Source organism: Chlorocebus sabaeus, chromosome 21 (genome assembly GCF_047675955.1).
Source record: "Chlorocebus sabaeus isolate Y175 chromosome 21, mChlSab1.0.hap1, whole genome shotgun sequence".
Lineage (NCBI taxonomy): Eukaryota > Metazoa > Chordata > Mammalia > Primates > Cercopithecidae > Chlorocebus > Chlorocebus sabaeus.
This window is the reverse complement of record NC_132924.1, coordinates 31,197,062-31,219,858: the sequence shown is the minus strand read 5'-3', so window position 1 is coordinate 31,219,858 and position 22,797 is coordinate 31,197,062. Positions and strand designations below refer to the sequence as shown.

At 38.7% G+C, this 22,797-nt stretch overlaps 1 protein-coding gene across 1 annotated transcript in view; it reads left to right on the top strand.

Annotated features, from left to right (window-relative positions):
• The first annotated feature begins 325 nt into the window (after positions 1–325).
• The window catches only part of GARS1 (glycyl-tRNA synthetase 1), a 40,325-nt gene continuing 17,853 nt past the window's right edge, over positions 326–22,797 (top strand). Inside the window, exons 1-9 of the mRNA XM_007981718.3 lie at positions 326–722; positions 4,663–4,764; positions 5,815–5,917; positions 6,921–7,062; positions 8,606–8,694; positions 9,067–9,143; positions 15,513–15,658; positions 18,028–18,177; positions 21,487–21,649. Of these exons, the coding sequence (XP_007979909.1) occupies positions 504–722; positions 4,663–4,764; positions 5,815–5,917; positions 6,921–7,062; positions 8,606–8,694; positions 9,067–9,143; positions 15,513–15,658; positions 18,028–18,177; positions 21,487–21,649 (1,191 nt within the window). The 5' untranslated portion in view covers positions 326–503. The remainder of the gene's footprint in view (positions 723–4,662; positions 4,765–5,814; positions 5,918–6,920; positions 7,063–8,605; positions 8,695–9,066; positions 9,144–15,512; positions 15,659–18,027; positions 18,178–21,486; positions 21,650–22,797) is intronic.

The following is a 22,797-nucleotide window of genomic DNA, read 5'->3' as shown; positions in this document are numbered from 1 at the left end:
GCCTATTTCCTCATCTGGGGAACATCTGCACTTGAGCAACATAAGTCTAAGGTCCCTATCTGATTTGATGTTTTGCGACCCTTCTAAGGCGCAGAGCGCGAAAGAACAGAAACAGAAGTGTGCGTTCAAGTAGGTCCGCCGGGATGACACTCGTGTAAAAACCTATGCTTTGAAGGTTCTCGTGTGCCTCGGCCTGCAGGTCTCGCTCAGAGCTGTGTCTCTGAACATCCACCCCACGATGCTGGGGTGGCTTTACGCACTTCTGTACAAATCTGTTCACTCGCAGCCCTACCCCTCGCCCGAGCCGGAGAAAACCCTAGGATGTGTCCTTCCGGGTTTTGTGTCGAATCTGCGGCGGCGACCCGGCGCCGCGTCGTGGGGTGGGGAATGTGCGGCAGCACGCGCGCCGCGGCGTTTACGCGGCGATTTCATCATGCTCCGGGCCGGGCCGCGCGCGCCGCTTCCGTCGCCACCCTCTCTAGACCGCCCAGGGCCGCCGGCTCATGCCCTCTCCGCGTCCAGCGCTGCTTAGAGGTGCTCGCGCCGCTCTACTGCTGCTGCTGCCGCCCCGGCTCTTAGCCCGGCCCTCGCTCCCGCCCCGCCGACCCCTCAGCGCGCCCTCCTGGGCCCCGATCTCCTTCCCCGCCGCCTCCCGGAGCAACATGGACGGCGCGGGGGCTGAGGAGGTGCTGGCACCTCTCAGGCTAGCAGTGCGCCAACAGGTACCGGTGTTTTGCGCCCTCTGCTAAGCCTTCGGCTCTTCTTCCAGGGCCCTCTTCTGGCTATCCTTCCCTCCTCCCCGAGGAACTGTCCTCCTCTTCGGTTACCCCTTTCTTTTCATTCATCCTCTGGCGTCTTCTTCGCCTCCCCCACTTTGGTCCCAAGTGCCCCGTGCGTCAGCCACCTCAACTCCTGCGGACCTCCGTCCTCCTCTCTGTTTGGATGACTCCCTGGAACCCCTCCGACTTCCTGCGTCCCTCTCCTCTGGCTCTGTTCTCCCTTCCCCATTCTGTCACAGCCCGCGTCTCTATTTCCAGTGGGGCTGGGATCTGTGACCCTTTGGTTCTCCTCGCCACCTAACTGAATAACCTTCAGTTTTCCAGGCTCTGCTGTACTCTTTGTGCACCGTGGGTGGATTGCTTCCTAGTACTTTCCGTGGTCAATGATGAGCCGAAGAACTGCCGGTTCTTTCGTCTTACGGCCAGGCCCTTTAATCTTCAGGACGCTTTGAATAGTGTTTCCTTATTAACATCTTCCTTCATTCAGTGCTTAGTTTAGCCGAATGATTGGCTGAGTTGAAACGTGGATGTGGGGAGGTGTCGAACTTCTTCTATTAATGCTTTGAACTCATCATCCTTTGCTCGTGTCATCTTTTCTGGCTTCTGAACAGGCCATTTGGAACCAGTGAGCTCTCAGATCGTAAACCTGGGAAACTAAATGTTGCGGAGTTACTTGGTGAAGTCAGCCATCCTTAGTATGGAATATTTTGAAATTTGATTTTCCCGAAGGTGAGGGAAGGTTTCATGGGCTGGAGGGCTTGGTGATTTAATGTAGACCTCCTTTACCTAGGGCACTGCCATAGAGATTAGAATTTAGAGATGGCGAGGAAAAGGTTATTTCAGATGATTCCCATATCCAATTAGGGAGAGCCAGAAGCTTGCAGTAGGACCCCGGAGATCGATGACCTAGTAGTAAACACCAAACGGGTTTCTCCTGCATGGGCGCCTGATGCAATAATTTGCCTTAGCTACAGAGGGTGGAACCCTCTCTCGGAAATAATTCATTGGGGCATAGCTGCCGCAAATTCAGCCACTTTGCCATCTGTCCTCTTCGCTGGTTTGAGCCTGACCGATTTTAATAAATAGCCTTTCATTTTGAAATATCACCACGGGCTTAACTTTTTTCTTCATGATTGGTGTCAGAACACAGATTGTATATTCTGTCTCCCTCCACCCACCTTCCACTCCACAAATAAAATTAGGTGTGGTTCCTTTGTCTTTTCTTAACTTGCCATTTTTTTTTTTTTTAAATATCCTTCCCTTTAGAAGGGAGCATACAACTAATTTGGGGAGAAAAAAAACCACACCCAAACCCCTCCCTCTGCCACGTTAGCCTGGAACTGCAGTGAAAATCATCCATCGGTAGTTAAGACTGGATCAAGTTAACTAAAGTAAACTTTGATCGCGGCAGCTTTCCGATGCTGTTACTGCCTTGTGTACTGTTTATATTGTCTTGATTATTAATTGTTTTGTACTTTAAGATATTTTGCGAGTATGTGAGTTAGTTGATTTAAGTTAGTTGGGATATTTTTTCTAATTTTCCAGGAACACACATATATCAGTTAGTTAATTGTGTGAATTATTGAGTCCGATGTCCGCTGAAAGATAATTTAAAGAGGATCTAATTTTACCTATTTTTGTTTATGGGGAAATGAGACACGCTGTCACCCCTATCCATTTTGGATAATTCCATTGTGAAGTGCAATTGAAAACCTTTCCGGAGTGGGATTTTTACTTAACGACTGGTCTTGTTAGTAGCACGTTTCATAGACATTTGTTAATCTGGAAAATGAATGAGTGAGCTTGTCACTTTAAGAAAACAGTGGTTACTATTTGTGGCCAATAATAACCTTTGGGGAAATTTTAGAATTTGAGAAAACGCGTATCTTTTGCTGTGAGCTTGGCAGCTTCACAGTCCTTAAAGATATTTGTGATGAGATGAGTGGTGATATTAACAAACGTGGATTTTTTTTTTTTTTTTTTTGATAGTAGTTGGATAATCTGCATAACTCAGTGAACCAATATTTTTCCAGGTGACCAGTGCATGATATGAAATCAGGTATTGGTGAAAGAGCCATTCAAAGCTTAAGATACATTAATAGATTTATTCTAACAGTACAAAAAATTCATTGCTATAGTTTCTGAGTTAGAAATAACCTTGAAGAAAGTAACACTTATCAGAGTTTTGAGGTAGTATCAAAGAATATCCACAATTATACGAAACGGCTTTTAAAATTATTTTTCCTTTTCCACCTATGTATGTCTTTCTTCATATACTTTACCCAGAACGTCATATTGCAAAAGAAGCAGACTTTCCACATTGGTCTTCTAGAATATTTCACAGATTACGGTTACCAAAATAATAAGTGCTAAACTCAAAATTTAAAAACCCACAAGGAAACGAGCCACCTTGAGTGAGACTCAGGGGAAATGGTAATAGAATTAGATTCTCCAAAAGTATTAGAATAATCACATACTTTTAAAATGCTTAAGATAATTTTTTAAAATAGAAGGAGGACTCAAAAACATGAGCAAAGAACAAGAGACTACCAAAAACAATCATGCAGTGTGAAAATGAACCACATATTGTATGGAAATGGATCACTGAAATTAAAAACTCTGTTGGGTGCCCAAGGGCTCTATCAATTTAACAACTTTAATTACTCAGCTGAAAGTTTTTCATCCTATATAGATAATATTTTGTTTGTTTTCTCAGATGATCTAGTTCACCATATTACTATAAATATGGAATTAGTATAGGTTGTTGGAAGTTAATAAAATAATTCAGAAATATTAGCAAGGAAAAAATTCCAACTATAAAGAGAAAGGCAAAGGGAGATGAGCCAGCAGTGACTGAGAAGAATGATCAGAGAAGTGGGAGGAAAACTGAATAATATTTTTTTGTTTTTTGTAAGCGAGAGGAGAGAGATTTAAGAAGGTGGTCGATTTATTGGTTCTTCTGTGTTCTCAGTACAAATCTTGCTCTTTCTTACTTTTTAATCAATGCTTTTCTCCCCTCCTTTTTCTCCCCTCTATACCCAAAGGAAAAAATTCACCCTGTGAGCAGTTATTTGTTAACTTGCCTGTATGTTCTTCTAGATTATAAATGAAGAGGGCAGAGACCTTCATCGTAATGACCACTCGCATAATAAACATTTGAATTGCATAATTCTTTTTTTTTTTTTTTGAGACGGAGTCTTGCTCTGCCGTCCAGGCTGGAGTGCAGTGGCCGGATCTCAGCTCACTGCAAGCTCCGCCTCCCGGATTCACGCCATTCTCCTGCCTCAGCCTCCTGAGTAGCTGGGACTACAGGCGCCCGCCACCTCGCCCGGCTAGTTTTTTTTTTGCATTTTTTAGTAGAGACGGGGTTTCACCGTGTTAGCCAGGATGGTCTCGATCTCCTGACCTCGTGATCCGCCCGTCTCGGCCTCCCAAAGTGCTGGGATTACAGGCTTGAGCCACCGCGCCCGGCCTTTTTTTTTTTCATTTTGAGATGGAGTCTCACTTTGTTGCCCAGGCTGGAGTGCAGTGACGTACGTGATCTTAGCTCACTGCAACCTCTGCCTTCCGGGTTCAAGTGATTCTCCTGCCTCAGCCTCCCGAGTGGCTGGGATTACAGGCGCCCACCACCACGGCTGGCTGATTTGTGTATGTTTAGTAGTGATGGGGTATCACCATGTTGGCCAGAATGATCTGAAACTCCTGACCTCAGGTGGTGAAGAGGGCCTTCCAAAGTGCTGGCATTACAGGCGTGAGCCACCACACTTGACCTGAATTGTATCATTCTTACATAGACTTTTTAAAAGGCATGCTTAAAAACACATTTCTAACATTTCTTGACTTCTGAAACCAATTCTGAATATAAATTCTTTTTGTTGGCTAGGGAGATCTTGTGCGAAAACTCAAAGAAGATAAAGCACCCCAAGTAGATGTAGACAAAGCAGTGGCTGAGCTCAAAGCCCGCAAGAGGGTTCTGGAAGCAAAGGTGAGTCCTGGGATGCTAAAATAGGAACGTAAGTAGGTATAGGATTGTTCATCTTTAATTTCTTTGACTGGGAGAGACCTAGAAAAGTTTCTGAACAAGTATCATTTGGTTTATCTGTTTATCCATAATGCCTTCTTCTCCTTTCCCTCTACCTGGTAGACTCCTCATCCTTTCAAAATGCAACTCAAAATGTCAACTTTTTAATAACGCCTTCCTGATCCTGCAAATTCTAGACTCAATACGCTACATGAATTTCCATGGAAAGGATTGTGCTCTTCTTTACGACTTCTCTTATGTCTGGAATAATGATTTTTGTTTGTTTGTTTTAAGGAAAAAGTCTGTTTATTTGATACCTGCTCCCAGACCTTTCAAACAATAGATCTTCCATAGATCTCCCATCACCAAACTTAAGTTGTTTGGGGTTTTAAATTAATCATTTTGCTATAGCAATCCACTAACAATTCAAATATTGCTTACATTGCTTATCAGTATCTACATCAAAGTAAACTTAGTCTTTTTTTTTTTTGAGATGGAGTCTCGCTCTGTTGCCCAGGCTGGAGTGCATTGGTGCGATCTCAGCTCACTGCAACCTCTGCCTCCCAGGTTCAAGTGGTTCTCCTGCCTCAGCCTCCCAAATAGCTGGGATTACAGGTGCCTGCCACCACACCCAGCTAATTTTTGTATTTTAGTAAAGACGGTGTTTTGCCATGTTGGCCAGGCTGGACTTGAACTCCTGACATCAGGTGATCCACCACTTCGGCCTCCCAAAGTACTGGAATTACAGGCATGAGCCACCACACCTGGCCAAGCTTAGTCTTGTAATCTTGGAAATGATCATATATTTTCCTAAATGATGAAGTAAAGTTATCTTTTATATTAATCAAAGGGAAAAAAAGACCTGTGGCTTCCATTGTTTTTAACCTATCAAAATCTTGTCTGTTTGATAAATTTTATATTTAATTCTGGTGAGGAACACACTAAATTCGGATACATAAGTTCAGATTCCCACCCACCCCTCCAATCACTCACTTTTTATTTAATCTCTAACAGGAGCTGGCGTTACAGCCCAAAGATGATATTGTAGACCGAGCAAAAATGGAAGATACCCTGAAGAGGAGGTTTTTCTATGATCAAGCTTTTGCTATTTATGGAGGTAAGGGATTAACAACAAAAAGAACTGTTGTGTTGTTAGTGGCTCTAATATTATATTTAAATCGAGAGCATGACTTGCCTGTTGATACCGCTTGTATCAGGCCACAAAGCAGAGGATAGATGTTTTGCTTTTGTTTGCTTGGAGTCACCATTTGGTGTAATACCTGTTATTTTTCTCCACTGTATTTAGTCTTGGAGAGCACTATTTTCCATTAGGATGTAGGGAATTGTTGGAGGCCCATGTATGTACTCTTTTTAAAATGCAGTGGCGACTGAGGAGTGACAGAGGGCCGTTGTCGTACTGGCTAACTACACTGTGCCCCTTCACACAGGGGCAGTGATAAAACAGTCCTTAGTTTATTCTTTATGGTCATCTGCCAGGAGAAAGCATTCGTCCCAGGGATGTAGATAAATCACTCTGAATGCCATATGAAGGTATATAGGCAAATACAATTCACTGATGAAATGTAAAACTGTATTTTTCATAGTCAGTGGATTATTACCACAATGTTAGACATAGAGTACTTTGCCACTGAAAGTTGACTTGAGTTTGGCTAAGCAGATCTGTAAATGTTTACCCTTTTGAGGTTAAATAGTGCCTCAAATACCCAGGAATAAAGTAGAGAATTGGATGCTAAAATTATAGATCATTGTTATCAGATGTTGTGAGAAATTATTTTCTAATTTTTATGGCAGAAAACTATAATCTGTTTTTTCATTCTGTTTCTTGTATAAGGGGAACTTTTATTGTAGATTTTGAGCTAGTCCTGCTTGAAATTAGGGAATAAATAGGAAATTAGTAAATGGTGTAAGAGCTTTTTTATTTTACTTCCATCAGCTAGCTGAAAGTAAGGCTCTTCAGTATTGAGGGATTTGCATTGTTGACTTGAATACACTTTTAGGGAGTATGTGAAGTCTTGTAGGTATCAGTTTCTCATGTCTCCTTGCCTTCATTTGTTCAGAGTAACAAGGTAAAGTATATGTTTTCCTCTCATATTCTGTAGGTGTTAGTGGTCTGTATGACTTTGGGCCAGTTGGCTGTGCTTTGAAGAACAATATTATTCAGACCTGGAGGCAGCACTTTATCCAAGAGGAACAGATCCTGGAGATCGATTGCACCATGCTCACCCCTGAGCCAGTTTTAAAGTGAGATCCTGCTTTGGAGTGGGGAGAATCCTATTTTAAATAAAACAACTTATTAAATTATTTAATATGCTTATCTAAATAACTTCCTGATTATAAAGAACTACTCATGTTCATGTAGAAAATCTGGAAAATATGGAAAAACAAAGAAACATATACCTTCTGCTCACAGATAGCCATGTTAAGTTGATTGTGTTTGTCCTTCCAATCTGTTTTTTCTGTATGTCCCTATGTATTTCAGTGTTAGCAGTACACTGCTTATTTTCATGTAATATAGATTAATATATACTCATGTCATTCTTCCTCTAAAGCATTTTTAATGACAGCATAGTATTGTTTTATGGAAGTGCCATAATATGTTAGTTTGTGCCATATTGAAAGCATTAAGGTGTTTCTCGTTTTTGACTGCACTGAATATCTTGATAGATGGATTTTTGGGTGTATCCTTGATTATTTCCTTAATACAAGTTTTTAGAAGTTCTGAGCAAAGGTATATTTGTAGAGATTTTCAATTAAATACTATTTGTATTGAAGTTTCAATGCAGAAACTTAGATTATTCCTACCAACATTATTGAAAGTAGGGCAGAATTTTTTTTTTTTTTTTTTTTTTGAGACAGAGTCTCGCTCTGTCGCCCAGGCTGGAGTGCAGTGGCTTGATCTCGGCTCACTGCAAGCTCCACCTGCTGGGTTCACGCCATTCTCCTGCCTCAGCCTCCCAAGTAGCTGGGACTACAGGCATCCACCACCATGTCTGGCCAATTTTTTTTGTACTTTTATTAGAGACGGGGTTTTACTGTGTTAGCCAGGGTGGTCTTGATCTCCTGACCTAGTGATCCGCCCACCTCGGCCTCCCAAAGTAGGGCAGAATTTCAGAATGTGAAACTGAACGAGGAATTCTTGCTGTTTTATAACTCGTCATTATTCATTTAAGGTTGCCTGGTGGAGAGCTAATTTTTACTATTGGCATCCGTTAGGTTCTCTTAGTAATTTCAGCCAGTTAAGATGAGGAATTCTGGATGATGGCTCTATAAGATCAAGACTACCTATCCTTTTAGCTACTTGTTCCACCAATAGGAACTTTGTAGAGATAATACCAATGTCAGTACAGGTTTCAGTGGCAGAAACCACTTTCTTAAGGTTCAATGTCTATACTGAACTGCCATGAATTCTTAACTAGTCAAATTCCCAATGATTTTGACCTTTGTTTAGATCACTAATAATAATGGCATAGGCATGGATTAATTGATCCTGAAGAATAGTACAGACTTTATGACAACTTGTAGAAAAGAATTGTCTTTTTATTGTGTGGTTAATGTGTTTTTTCTTATGGGAAGGAAGAATGTGGGAGAGGGTGAAAAAGATTTGAGGAAGAATTTTCTCTGGCATACTTTACCGTCTGTCATGGATACATCATTACTATAGATGTGGGAGCTTCCATCTTTGAGATACACAGATATAAACACTGATGGGGAATTATCTTATAAGGGAATATCTATGTGTAATTTGTATGAGAATGACGAATTGAGTTGGCGTTTGTTAATTTAGGACCTCTGGCCATGTAGACAAATTTGCTGACTTCATGGTGAAAGATGTAAAAAATGGAGAATGTTTTCGTGCTGACCATCTATTAAAAGGTGAGGTTCTTCATCTCCTTCAGGTAGGATTGATCAAAATAAAAGGTTTAAATTTTCTCTCAGATGTTCTCCATTAAATGTTTTATTGAGGCATAACATTCAAAGAGTAAACTGCACAGATCTTAAGTATATAAATCAAGTCCCTTATTTTTTAAAAAAGTTATGTGTAGATTAATTAGTTATATACAGATAATTTTTCTAATTAGCAAATGAATCGACAATACCATGACTACTGCTGTAAAATCAACCATGGGATTCATGTAAATTAAGAATTTTATCCATGGATTTACTTTTTAATTGTCCAGCATTGAAACTGAAAAGTGCATTGTCCTTTTTCCCATTGATTATCATATGTCAACACTGTTCTTACAGCTCATTTACAGAAATTGATGTCTGATAAGAAGTGTTCTGTCGAAAAGAAATCAGAGATGGAAAGTGTTTTGGCCCAGGTGAGTACTCTGGAGATGTTATCAGAGTAACCTAGGTGGTCGCTGTCCTTCTTCCAGTGTTTAATGATTGTTGCATTTCCCATTTTGCTGACCCTGGCCACATTGTAAAGAAGCAGAAGTTAATTCTGTCCTTTATAGCATCTCTTTTTTTGCTGTTTTATTTTCTTCTCTCTTTTGTGACTAACCCTTTATTTCAGCCAAAACTAACAAGTCAGTGTAAATAGGCATTAAATTTGTCTGTCCTTGGAAACTGCTTTTCTGGATTTAATAGCTAAAACCACAGGAGTGACTGATGATGGGGTAGTGTTCAGCACTGGTGTGGAGATTTCTGGGCAGATAACTTGATGAGCACTTTCTCACTAACTGTTTGATCTGCCTCTGCTTGGACCCTGATTTTGTGCTATTATTCTTAGAACCTCATCAGCAGGTCCCTACTTTTCTGTCCTTGCTTTTCTCAGTTTGCCTGTAGTTCTAAAGTTTTATAATTTGTATATTTAAGCTGACAAATTTTAGATAAGACAAAAAAGAGACCACAGAGATAATTTATTCTGACCTTTTGCCAATTGCAGGAATACTTTCTATATTAGAAGTAGTTCTTATCCTTTTTTTGAGTCACAGACCACCCTAAGAATATGATCAAAACTGCACGTCTCCCTGGGAAGATGCATGTGCTCAGGTATATATATATATGTTGCTGGTGTCTCACCTCATCTATCGGCTGTTCCATTTAGGCAAAGTATATTTCTCCAACACCATGTTTACTCATGAGGTCTACTGAGGCTCACTTCTTAAATTTTATTTACTTCCTTGGGTGAAAAACAAACAAAAAACCAGTACAGTGATTAAACCTATTTTCTTTATACTGATCTCTGTCTCTCTCTGTGTCTGAATATAGAACTCCCTAATTTGTTGTTTTTTTCTCATGGGAATTACTGGATACTTTTCCACTGTTCTAATTTTTTTTTAGCATGCTTATTTTTCTCTGTGATAGTTAACTTTTCAACATAGCTAAAATAATTTCTCCTTCATTTACATTGAAAACTCTCTTAATTTGGCTGTTGAATCGTCTGCTGATTTATTTTGATCCTTGTGGAGTATAATTTTATCCCTTGCTTGAAGCTCATTGTTTTAGTACAGTTACTCATGGTTTAGAAAATTATTTCTTATATTTTGATGCTGTTGAAACCACACGTTCATCTCATTTTCTTTTCCAAAGGCATGCCCTTTATTAGAAAAAATGGAAAGTGCCTCTAAGTATCCCTAAAATTTTCCATTCAGAATTTTAGATTTACTGAGGTTTTGTGTATATATATGTTTTTGACCTTAACAGTATCATTCATTTCCAAGTACGTTGTCAGAGTTGGGAAGTAACTAGTTGATTTGACAAGTCAATTTATTGTTTGAGCATTGGCCTTCTCTTTTACTTCAGATCCGTGTTCTAGGAGAGCAATTTGTTTTTTGATTTGCCATATCAGATACATGTACAGCTGTCAATATAATCTTCAATGAAAAGTTAGGGACCCATGGGAAATGGTGTAGCACTCAGAAATGGCCCTGGTGGATTCACTGGCTGAAAGCCCATCTGTTGCTTAAGCACAGAATATCGTTTTCTGCACCTTAGTGTCTGACTCCTTTTCAACTTTTTGAAGCACGATTGTTTCTTTAAAGGTCCTGATTCACCTTCTGTGGTAGGAAGACCTCTACTCCTATTATGTGGATTTAACAGCTCAGAACGAATTCTTTTGTTTCTCGTCTCTGTTTTTGCTGGCCCATCTCTGGATGTTCCAGTTTTAAAAATCATTTTTAACTTGTTTATGAAAAATTCAAAACATACGAAATTTTATATGTTAAATAAAAACGTAATAAACAATTATGTACCTATCCCCATGCTTCACTGTTAAATTTTTTTGTATCTTTTCCCCTCTCACTTTACTGACTTCTTTCCCCTAATTTTTTGTGTGGTAGGGTGGGGACAGAGTCCCACTCTGTAGCACAGGCTGGAGTGCAGGGGCATGAACGTGGCTCACTGCAGCCACGACCTCCTGAGCTCAAGCGATCCTCCTGTCTGGACTTCCCAAAGTGCTAGGATTACAGATGTAAGCCATGGTGCCCAGCCTGAATTTTTTTGAAGCAGATCTCAAACATTATTTTATTATACCTGTAAATTTTTCATTATCTATCTCTAAAAGAGAAAAATCCTTTAAAAATAAAGGCTTTTTAAATGATTTAAAAAATCCTTTTCAATCCTCTTACCTTGGGAAATGTTAATAATTTAATATCAAATATTTAATCAGTGTTCATGTTTTCTAGGCTGTCTTAAATATTTCCAGTTTTTAAAATTTGAATTGGGATCCAGATAAAGTCTGTACTTTGTGATTGGTTGATATATTTCTTAAATCTCTTCCAATCTATATGGCCTTCCTTCATTCCCTTTTTTCCCAGCATTTTCATTAAAATTTTTTTCAAGAAGCTGAGTCATTTGTTCCTTACTGTTTTCTACTGGAATTTGGTCTGGATTTGGCTAATTATGTTATTGTAGTGAGGTTACACATGTTCATCTTTTTCTGTATTAGATTTAGAGGCTTGACCAGGTATTTTTGGCAGGACATTTGGTTAAGTGGTGTTATGGCCTCCTGTCCAGAGGTACATAGTACCTGGTCAGCTCTTCTGTAGGCTGTGGCCATTGATGTCCATTGTTTAGGTGCATTAACTGATGAGGGGGTTTCAAAATGGTGATTTTTGTCATTCTGTTATATATTTTTTTTTTAGCTAGACTATTTCTGTATGGAAAAACTTTTTCTATCAACTATTTGATTTCTCTGAGACACCATTTATAAAGAAAAGTGAGAAAAAGTGCTTAATCCATTCTCCCACCTATTGTCTTTTTTAACCTGTTTTCCATTAGTTGGTTCCCTAACATCCTTCAGAAATTCATGAGTTCCTGCCTGCCTTTTCCTTTTTTCTTCCTACTGTTGTGAACTTTAGATTCAAATATTTGATATTCAGTCAGTTGCATTTATCTTATTGATGGTTAAATTGTCCAGTCTTTGGTGACTAGGAGTTCTCCGCCAAGTCCTTTTGACACAACCCGAGTAGTCTCTGAAAACTTCCTTTAATATGACAAGATATTGCCATCTCATCTTGTACATTTCCTGTCCCAGACTTGGAATAGACATTTCTCCAAGGAGCCCTGGTACTTATTAGTGGGGATGGTATTGATCACTAATTATAGACCTTGTCAGTGATCTGAGCTAGGAAATTGGTATTTTTTAAAAGGTAAAATTTTCGTGAGTTAATGTAGATACTTAATAGTTTACTTAAAGTTAGGTTTATGTGGTTTTTACTATGTTAATCTTAAATCTCTCACCTTCATGTAAGCCTCACCAAAAATCCCACTTCTCAGCAACAAAACATGACTATTGACATGCCTTATCTCCCACTGTATACGTTAACAGTCTCAGAATGACAGTACCCACACCACCATCAGCAATATGAATGTTAAAAACAGTTAAAAACATTTTTATTCTTTTCTTTAGGGATATGCCAGCAGTGTGTAGTCTTACAGTCTGATAACTGTATTTAAAGTCACTTGGAGTCATTCTCTCTCTGTGGTTATGTCATCAGCTAGATATGCAGTTAGTCCATGTATTTCATTTTATTTTCAGTATTCAGGGTTTCATTTTTAAAAAGTTATATTATAATCATATAGCACAATAGCAAAGACTTGGAACCAATCCAAATGTCCATCAGTGATAGACTGGATTAAGAAAATGTGGCACATATATACCATGGAATACTATGCAGCCATAAAAAGGATGAATTCACGTCCTTTGCAGGGATATGGATGAAGCTGGAAGCCATCATTCTCAGCAAACTATCACAAGGACAGAAAACCAAACACTGCATGTTCTCACGCATAGGTGGGAATTGAACAATGAGAACACTTGGACACAGGGTGGGGGACATCACACACCTGTCGGGGGGTGGGGTGGTGGGGGAGGGATAGCATTAGGAGAAATACCTAATGTAAATGATGAGTTGATGGGTGCAGCAAACCAACATGGCACATGTATACCTATGTATCAAACCTGCACGTTGTGCACATGTACCCTAGAACTTAAAGTATAATTTTAAAAAATTAAAATTTGTTTTATAATCATATAAAGCATTTTTTATACCTCTAAAGGCAAATCTAAAAAACAAGGTATATTTAAGTAGTCTACTATCTCTCTTCCCTTCACCTTCCCTCCTTCCACTTCCCTGCTTCCTGAGGAGTTTTTAACTTGAAACAACTGCCTTTTTTAAAAAAATAGAATATAAACAAAAACGTAGATACTTGTATTGCCCCCCTTTCTAGATAAATGGTTGCATTCCATACACACTTTTCTCCATCGTGGTTTTCTTCACATAACAAAATATTTCAGAGATTGGTCCCTCATAGTATATAGAGATTGCCTCCTTCCATTTTATAGCTACATAATTCTGCATTGTGTGGATATATTTTATATAACCAGTTGTCCACGCTGGACATTTGGGTTATTTCCCATCTTTAACATTACAGATAGTGCTGCATTGAATAATCTTGTGCTTATATCTTTTCATGTTTTTGCTATTGTGTCTTTGGGATAGATGCCTGGAAATGGGATTGCTGGGTCAAAGGATACATACAAATGTAATTTTGTCAGATATTGCCAGATTCCCTTTCCCAGGGGTTTTGATTTCTATCTATATTGGCGGAATCTTTTTCCTCCTGGTTTCTTTTTAAATTATGCCTTTTATTGGAAAGCACTATATATTCTTGAATTACCTGGGAAATAGATGTTCCTCAGGCTCTTTGACTTTCTGCTGTAGTAGGACCAGCTTATATTTACGGTACCCGTGTCTTGAAGGTCACTGGAACAGTTTCCTCATTGATCCAGCCTCTTGGGTAATTGTATAATGTTATTTTGTGGATTCCCCCTAAAATTCTGTAGAAATAGAGTCTAGAAGGCTTAGTGTTTTAAATCGCATGTTCAAACCTGGAACATGTGGTTAGTGTGAGTGAGTTGCCTTTTTATGGAGTGGAAATACCATTGGATTTATGAGGGGAGCAAACATAATTGCTCTTTATTGAGTAGGTATTATGTACCAGGTCCTGCCTGTGCTAAGTACTTTACATGTTTTTAATCTTAATAATAGTCTTACATAGTGAGGTAGATGCTCTTCTCCCCTGTTCTTAGAGAGGTTACGTAAGACTTAATCTGTAGTCACACAACCCATAAGTGGCATAGAGTTGGGAGATACACCCAGGTCTTTCTGAACTCAAAACTTCAGTTCTTATGGCCATTAATTGATTTATTGAATTACTTTGTTTCTATTAGGAGACTTTTAAGTTTTAAATATTGCTTACTATTAGATGGTTTGTCATAGCCACTTGAAATTCTTGAATTGGAGGTCATACATCATTTTACAGGATTTGGCATTGATGATCAATGTATAGAATGTGCAATACACTGGAAAATGCTGAGGTTAATAAGATACAGCTTCTATCTTCTAGGAGCTTAATATCTTAGCTCCTAAGGGAAAGTTCAATGCACATTTAATTACTCAATTGAGGAGAGGGTGGTGGCTATTAATGGTATATTTGCTTGACTGGATCTTTAAAATACAGAGAAATGCAGAAATGCACCTTAAATGTGTTCAGAGTAGTAAAATTCAGCTTTGTAAACTTATTTATGTAATTTCAGATTCTTGCCAACTAATAACTGTTATAATTGAATAAGAGGTATTTTGCTTTATCTTTCATTTTGAAACAGTGACTATATGAATTTTAGGTCCCAGAAAGATATTGTGTTTCTCTCTCTTGATAAATGGAAAGTGTGTAAATTGGTTATGGGCTTTTTATTTTTATTTTTATTTATTTGTTTTTTTTGAGACGGAGTCTCAGTTGCCCAGGCTGGAGTGCAGTGGTGCGATCTCGGCTCACTGCAAGCTCCGCCTCCTGGGTTCACCCCATTCTCCTGCCTCAGCCTCCCGAGTAGCTGGGACTACAGGTGCCCGCCACCATGCCTGGCTAATTTTTTTTTTTTTTTTTTTTTTTTTGTATTTTTAGTAGAGATGGGATTTCACTGTGTTAGCCAGGATGGTCTTGATCTCCTGATCTCGTGATCCACCCGTCTCGTCCTCCCAAAGTGCTAGGATTACAGCTGTGAGCCACAGCGCCTGGCTGGTTATGGTTTTAATGTGGGTGTCCTGAAGGTTAGGTTAAGTGTGATGTCTCTGAATTTTGTGTGAGTTGTAACAGTGGATTGCTAGGGTTATATATGATACTTTATATCTTATGCCTTGTTTTCTTTGTCTTTTACACTAATTTCTTTATATGTCCTTTAGCTTGATAACTATGGACAGCAAGAACTTACGGATCTTTTTGTGAACTATAATGTAAAATCTCCCATTACTGGAAATGACCTATCCCCTCCAGTATCTTTTAACTTAATGTTCAAGACTTTCATTGGGCCTGGAGGAAACATGCCTGGGTGTGTATCACTTATTGTTTACCTGTTTATGTAATGAAGTTTTTAAAATTGCTTATAGTAAAAGGTAAATATCAATGTTATGAAGGAAAAACTTTTAAAAAGTGATATACAGAACTACAGATGAATATATTATGGAGAAATAATGGCAGAAATAAGTCTTACTTTAAAAAAATTCTTTCTGAATATAATTTCTGTTTTGGTATATATGTATTTTTTGGCCATAAAATAGATATAAAATCTCTGATTACTATATCTTCTAGTTATAGCTGCATAGGGCAGAAGGGACAGTTGAAGAATGGTTTTGAAAGCCATTGAACTTATTGCTGAAGGATACTTTAGAAACCATTTAGTTTAGCCTGACACTGTCCAATGGAACTTTCTGCAGTGATGGAAATATTCTGTAATCTGTGTTGTCCGGTGTGATTAGCTACCAGCCACATTTGGCTCTTGAGCACTCGTAATGGGTCAAGTTCTTCTGAGGCACTGAATTTTAAAATTTATTTCATCTTAATTGAAATTTAAATAGACATGTGACTAGTGGCCTACCATATTGGACAGCATAGGTGTAGCCTGTTGATTTGAAAGATGTGGTTTTCACGGATAAAGAATATCTAGTTAGTTTACAGTATGATTCAGAATTGGAATCTTTATCTTCTGATTCCTTGTCCACTGTTTAACAGACTTAGCCAATGTTCCCTTTCATAGCTTTAGATATTTTTCTTATGTTACGGTAAGAGAGTAGGTTTTTGCTACATGAGCTAGATAGATCATGTTTCCCAGAGGAGGGACTGAAGAATAAGAAAAATTAATTGTGACAAAATGTGTCACAGTTAATTATTCTAATGAGACATCAGATTGATTTGGAATATTTCATGGAAAGAGGCCAGTGGCAAGCCTTTCGTTTTGGCCATATGTACAGAGAGTCATAAAACGAGACATAACCCGTGACCCAGACGTTCCATTTCTGGGAACAGATCTAAGGAAATAATTCAGAAGGAAAGGAAACTATACTTACAAGAAGTATATAAACTAAAAGTAGAAATAACCTATTCAGTAATTTGAGAGTGGTTAAACAAATTATAGTAAAGTGGATTAGTTTAGTATAATATTCTGCCACTAGTAATGTGAGAAATTTGTGCTATTATTTAGAAAATGGAAAAGTATAAAATAAATAATACATAATTTTATACATAGTAACTGTAAATATGCATGTAAACTTTACTTACATTTGGATTAAATCTGGAAAGGGCCATAAAAATCAAAAGAGTTCGTTTGTTAAGTAAGAAGAGGGTACAATTTTAGGGTTTTTACCCCTTGGTTTTAAAGTTATTTTAGTAAAATACTTATTTTGAAGTAGGCCACTGGGAGCACTTCCTTAGTGGATGTTTTGCACAGGATATTTCCTAGGAAATTGAGAGGGCAGTGGCTTTAATAGTGTATTTGCTTGACTATATCTTTAAAATACAGAGAAATGTGGAAGCCTCTAGTTGAAAATATAAAATACTGCAGAGAATAAAATGATTTGAAAAACATTGAAAATTACCTGACTTGGTGAGGTGATAGTGATAAGTAAGTGCTGATGTTAAATGTGAGCCCATACTGATTTCTTTTTAGCCCCTCAGTTAAGCTTTAATATGTGGGTTAACAGGGCTAAACATAGGTGTAGGTATTATTTTCCAGAGGATCTAAGATTGTCATCTGCCTTCATGTACATGATGACTTAGAAAACATCAGGTGGCACTATGGGAGAGGTGGTGTTTTTTTTTTGTTTGTTTGTTTTTTGAGATGGAGTTTCACTCGTTGCCCAGGCTGGAGTGCAATGGTGTGATCTCGGCTAAGTGCAGCCCCTGCCTCCCGGGTTCAAGCGATTCTCCTGCCTCAGCCTCCTGAGTAGCTGGGATTACAGGCATGTGCCACCACGCCTAGCTAATTTTGTATTTTTAGTAGAGTCGGGGTTTCTCCATGTTGGTCAGGCTGATCTTGACTCCCAACCTCAGGTGATCCACCCACCTCAGCCTTCCAAAGTGCTGGGATTACAGGTGTGAGCAACTGCGCCTGGCCTGAGGTGGTGTTTTTAAATTATTTTTATTTCTGCTTTTTGAGAAATGGAGTTTTGACTCACTGATGTAATTAAATGAAATGGCATTGCCAACAGTAGTATTGCCACACTAATTAATACATATTCTAATACTTGCTATGAAAATGTTTGATACTGAGGAAAATATTTCTAAAACTTCATTTTAGGGCCTGTACAACTTTGTCATGAAAATGGTATATTTAGGACTTTTAGGATTTGTATCTAGAATTTCAGGATTGTTGGAAAACATAATTTCTTTCTTTGTAACAGACTGATTTACTTAAATTTATAGGTACTTGAGACCAGAAACTGCACAGGGAATTTTCTTGAATTTCAAACGACTTTTGGAATTCAACCAAGGAAAGTTGCCTTTTGCTGCTGCCCAGATTGGAAATTCTTTTAGAAATGAGATCTCCCCTCGATCTGGACTGATCAGAGTCAGGTACTGCTCAGGTTACTCTTACAAATTAGTGAATGACCTTGGCATTGCATTGAAAATGAAAACTTGCTATATTGAAACAATTCTGCTTCATAATCCTGATTATGAATTTATTTTTGTCTTCTCCAAAAATCATGTTTTACATTTGGAATCCTCTAAATGTAATCTCCAGGATGATAGGCAGTTTTGAGTGACAAAAGTGAACTTGAAGGGAAAGGAAGGAGGATGGAGAATATCTTAAATCTCACCTGCTCCAAAATTACCTTTTTCCTTGTTCATCATATATTTCAAGGATGGTAGTATCTTGATTGTCTAAACCAAGGCATTCCTGGCAATGGTGATGTGTATGAAAGTGTGGAGTGGGGATAGGGTGAAAGTTATGACAGGAGGATTGTTCTAGGTGTCTAGGGCAGACAACATTGGTAAAGTTGGGGTGAGGATGTATCAGTAACCAACTGGTGTTCTGGACACAACCTCTGTCCAGGTATTTGGGGGCCTGTATGACAGAAAGGCCAGCAAGCAAGCTTACCCTCATGACTCGTATTCACTCACTTGCCTCTATTCAATTAGCCTACTTTTGTCTGATCTATCCAGGGTTGTGTGGGAAGGCATATTGGGGCTGGTGATTTCCACATTTCTTTAGAAATTTATTATGACTTAGCTGTTTATGACTTAAGCTTTTTGTGATTTCTATACATGTTATTCCTGGTACCATCTCTCAGTGTAATACATTCCATATAAAATATGAGGTGTAGCTCAACATAACTTTCTAAGGCCCCAAAGTGTTTTCCCAGCCCCAGCGCCCACCCATTTCCTGTCTTCTCTTCTTACTCACTGTAATTACAGACTTGAGTCATAACATAGCCCAGGCACTGACTCTGAATCAAAGCATCCACAGCACCTGCCTCATCTTGTGAGTTCCCATGATGCCATCTGGGAGAAGATGCCTACGTTCTGTGCAAACTGTATCTCTAGGCCCTTCAGGCTTATAATTTAGGAAGGAGGGACTTACAGAGGAAAGAATGTGCACAACTTAGAGGAAGTGGGGGGAAGGACCCCTCTGGGCTTTCATGTAAAAAGAGGAGGTCATCAGAAACTTTAGCCAGGTATGATAGCAATGAAAAATTTGTCAGATTTGAGTCTTCGCTTTATTTCCCAGTGTCTGAGTGTTTTGTTTGTTTGTTTTTGACTGTTTCAATATCTCGCAAGCATGCCTTCCCAAACTGAGGAAGCTGTGTAAGACTGACCTTGTCTAAAGCCAGTGTTACGAAGAGGGTTTACACAGAGAAGGACTGAGAAGTAAGGCAGTGTCTGGGGCCTGTGCAGTAAAAAAGTGGTGGGTAGGGAAACCAACTTGGAACTTGGGAGTGATCCCAGGGGTTAACTGGTGGAAAGGCTCTGGGGTTTGTCAACAGTGTATTCTTTGGTCATTTTTACTTCAAAGTGTTGTGTCGGAATTCTGGCTAGTTTTGTTATGTCCCTTGCAAGTTCCTGACCAGAAGTCCACTAATTTTTTCATGAGTCAGCATCCTCCTGGCTTTTGTTCCATGGTAGGACATGTAGTGTTCTGATTCTTCTTGATGGCAGAGTTCTCTGGTGATTAATCTTTGCATAGCTGTATTTCCTTTTGTTAGTTTAGGGGTATTAGATTGTTCATATGAAGATTTTCTAAAATTTTATTTTATTTTGATTGACTTGTCTGTCTTCCTAGCCTGTGTATATTTTAGTTCTCTACAGTTTCAGGTACAGTCTCTGAACGCAGATAGTTACTCAGAATTCTGATGATTCCTGCCTCCTATCTGAGCTGAGATTATTGATGAGTAAATTTTGTGTGATTTGTATGATTTCAAGTCACACAGTGTGGTGCTTTGATATGCTTAAACATTGTGAAATGATTACCACAGTCAAGCTAATTAACATAATTATCACCTCACATAGTAACTTTTTTTTTTTTTTAGTGGTGAGATCTACTTAAGATCTACTCTTTGAGCAGATTTCAGGTATACAGTAAATCATTAACTATAGACACTGTGCTGAGATTTGTGACGGAATGGATGGAAAGACTTTGGCAGCAGCCTTTTGGAGATTCTAAACAGGGCCCTTAATTTATCCTGTCCCGCATTGTAGATGTTCAGTTGCTGTCAGCCCAGTTACCAGCTATGTGAGAACAAACATCATGTTTGTTTCTCTCACATTTATATGGGCGCAGAAGATGTTTCCTAGTTGTTGAAAGACAGCTAAAACATAGGTGCTGTAGGACCAAATAAGAGACACTATTAAAAAATAAAATTTAAAAATTAAACCTCTTTTGCAGTATATTTCATGTATTTTTAGGATCCATTTAAGCAATTTTACATTACTTGTAAAACATCTGAAATAATCATGGAAGTACACCAGAAAATGTGATTTTTCTTGAAAGAAGAGAGATTGATTTTGACTCATAAAATTAACTTGAAACACTTTCCCCCCAAATAGCTACTAAATTGCATTCAGAGAAATCTCTTTGGGAAACCATTACAGTGTGCACTTCATCGTTAGGTAATTAGCTTGATGTTAGCTTGTTCAATTCATGCCTTATGTCCTTTGCCTTGAATAACACTTTATTTAAGAAACTCTTACTCCAAAGAAACCAGCTGTATGATGCCATTATTAGTCATTTACTTTTTTGTAGCAGTAAAGAAGAAGAAATCAAACTGCTGTGAAAACTAAAGAACCATTTCATTTCGCTTTTAATTTCCCATTCTTTGAATGGGATGAAGAACTTCATTTAGTGTATACTTATAAAGACTTGCTAATGCGTTAAGGAAAACCATTTTATCTGGATGTCACTATTCAATATCTTATTTCTTATTTTGCATGTGCTATTTGCGTATGTTTTCCTAATTTAAAAAACTGTATTAATCTGCCTTTAACAAGTTATTTTCAGTTAAAACTAATAATCTTTTTGAATGTAGCTGGAGGGAAGGAATTAATACTTCAGAGAAGTTAGATCATGTTTATTTTAAATAGTGAGTAATAAAATTTTCATTAATGTGTTTAAAAATAACAACCTTCACATGTACCCCATACATTTGTAGAAATATAATACATCAAAAAAATAAAAATAACAACTACCCAGACAAATTTAATTCAAAATTTTTTTGGCCATTCCCTTAGGAAACCAACTTTCTGTTTAGTAAAAAAGATGACTGTAGTATGGAGCCTTTATCACTAGAATGCAGTTGAAAATAGGGGCCTTATTTACTGTTTGTTTTATTATTATTATTTTTTGTAGTTAATATGCAGATATATTACTTATGTTTTTGCTTTCAGAGAATTCACAATGGCAGAAATTGAGCACTTTGTCGATCCCAGTGAGAAAGACCACCCCAAGTTCCAAAATGTGGCAGACCTTCACCTTTATTTGTATTCAGCAAAAGCCCAGGTCAGTGGACAGTCCGCTCGGAAAATGCGCCTGGGAGATGCTGTTGAACAGGTAGGATTCTGGAGGTAACTTAACTTAGATTGTGCCTGTTCAGGGTTTGCAGTAATTAGCAAATTCTATGTGTTCTGGGTAACAAAGTATTTTATTTTGGCGGTCATTTGCTTTTTATACAGTACTTGGTTTTGTACAGAATTTATTATACAGTATTATTATAGTAAGAGAAAAATCACCTGAACATCTCAATTTGTGGGCCTTGGGGCTAGCATGAAAAAAAAAATGTTTAGCAGAGCGCTTGGAAAATAGATCTTGGTTTGCATTGTGCCTCACCAATCTGACTCTCAACAGTATGTACTTCTTTGGGGGAGACAGAATTGGACCCACAGAGAGCAAGCCCTCTGGGTTTCAGACTCTTCTGTATTCATAGCAGTGGAATAAGGCCTTGCATATAAGCACTTTGTAAATATTTGCCTGGAGAAGTGAGTGCATGAAAACTTGCCAACAGTAGCTGCTGTCCACTAGTGGAATGAATTGCCTCGCGGAGCAGTGAGCTTCCTGGCCCTGAAAATATTCCTGGCAAGATTGGTCAATAGCTTGTCAGCCACTTTGCGGAGAAGACCTCTGCAGTGTATGGAGATGGGGCTAGATGTTTTCTAAGGTCCTTCCAAACACTAAAATGATTATGTGTACTCTATGGAGTTCACAAATTTCAGTGGGTAAGGGTACATTAAAATCCCCTCAACATGTCTCATTACTTTGGTTAATTCAGAAGGGAATGTCTTTGCCATTCCTTTTTTTTTTTTTTGAGATGGAGTTTCGCTCTGTGGCCCAGGCTGGAGTGCAGTGGCCAGAACTCCGCTCACTGCAAACTCTGTCTCCCGGGTTTACGCCATTCTCCTGCCTCAGCCTCCCGAGTAGCTGGGACTACAGGCGCCCGCCGCCTTGCCTGGCTAGTTTTTTGTATTTTTTAGTAGAGACAGGGTTTCACCGTGTTAGCCAGGATGGTCTCGATCTCCTGACCTCGTGATCCGCCCGTCTCGGCCTCCCAAAGTGCTGGGATTATAGGCTTGAGCCACTGCGCCCGGCCGTCTTTGCCATTCTTTAGTGTCATTATGAATATTGTTTTTAGTACTGTAGATATAGAAGGTATGAGGTACTGGGCTGAATTTTTGCTGACCCACTAAGTATGTTGGACAGATTTT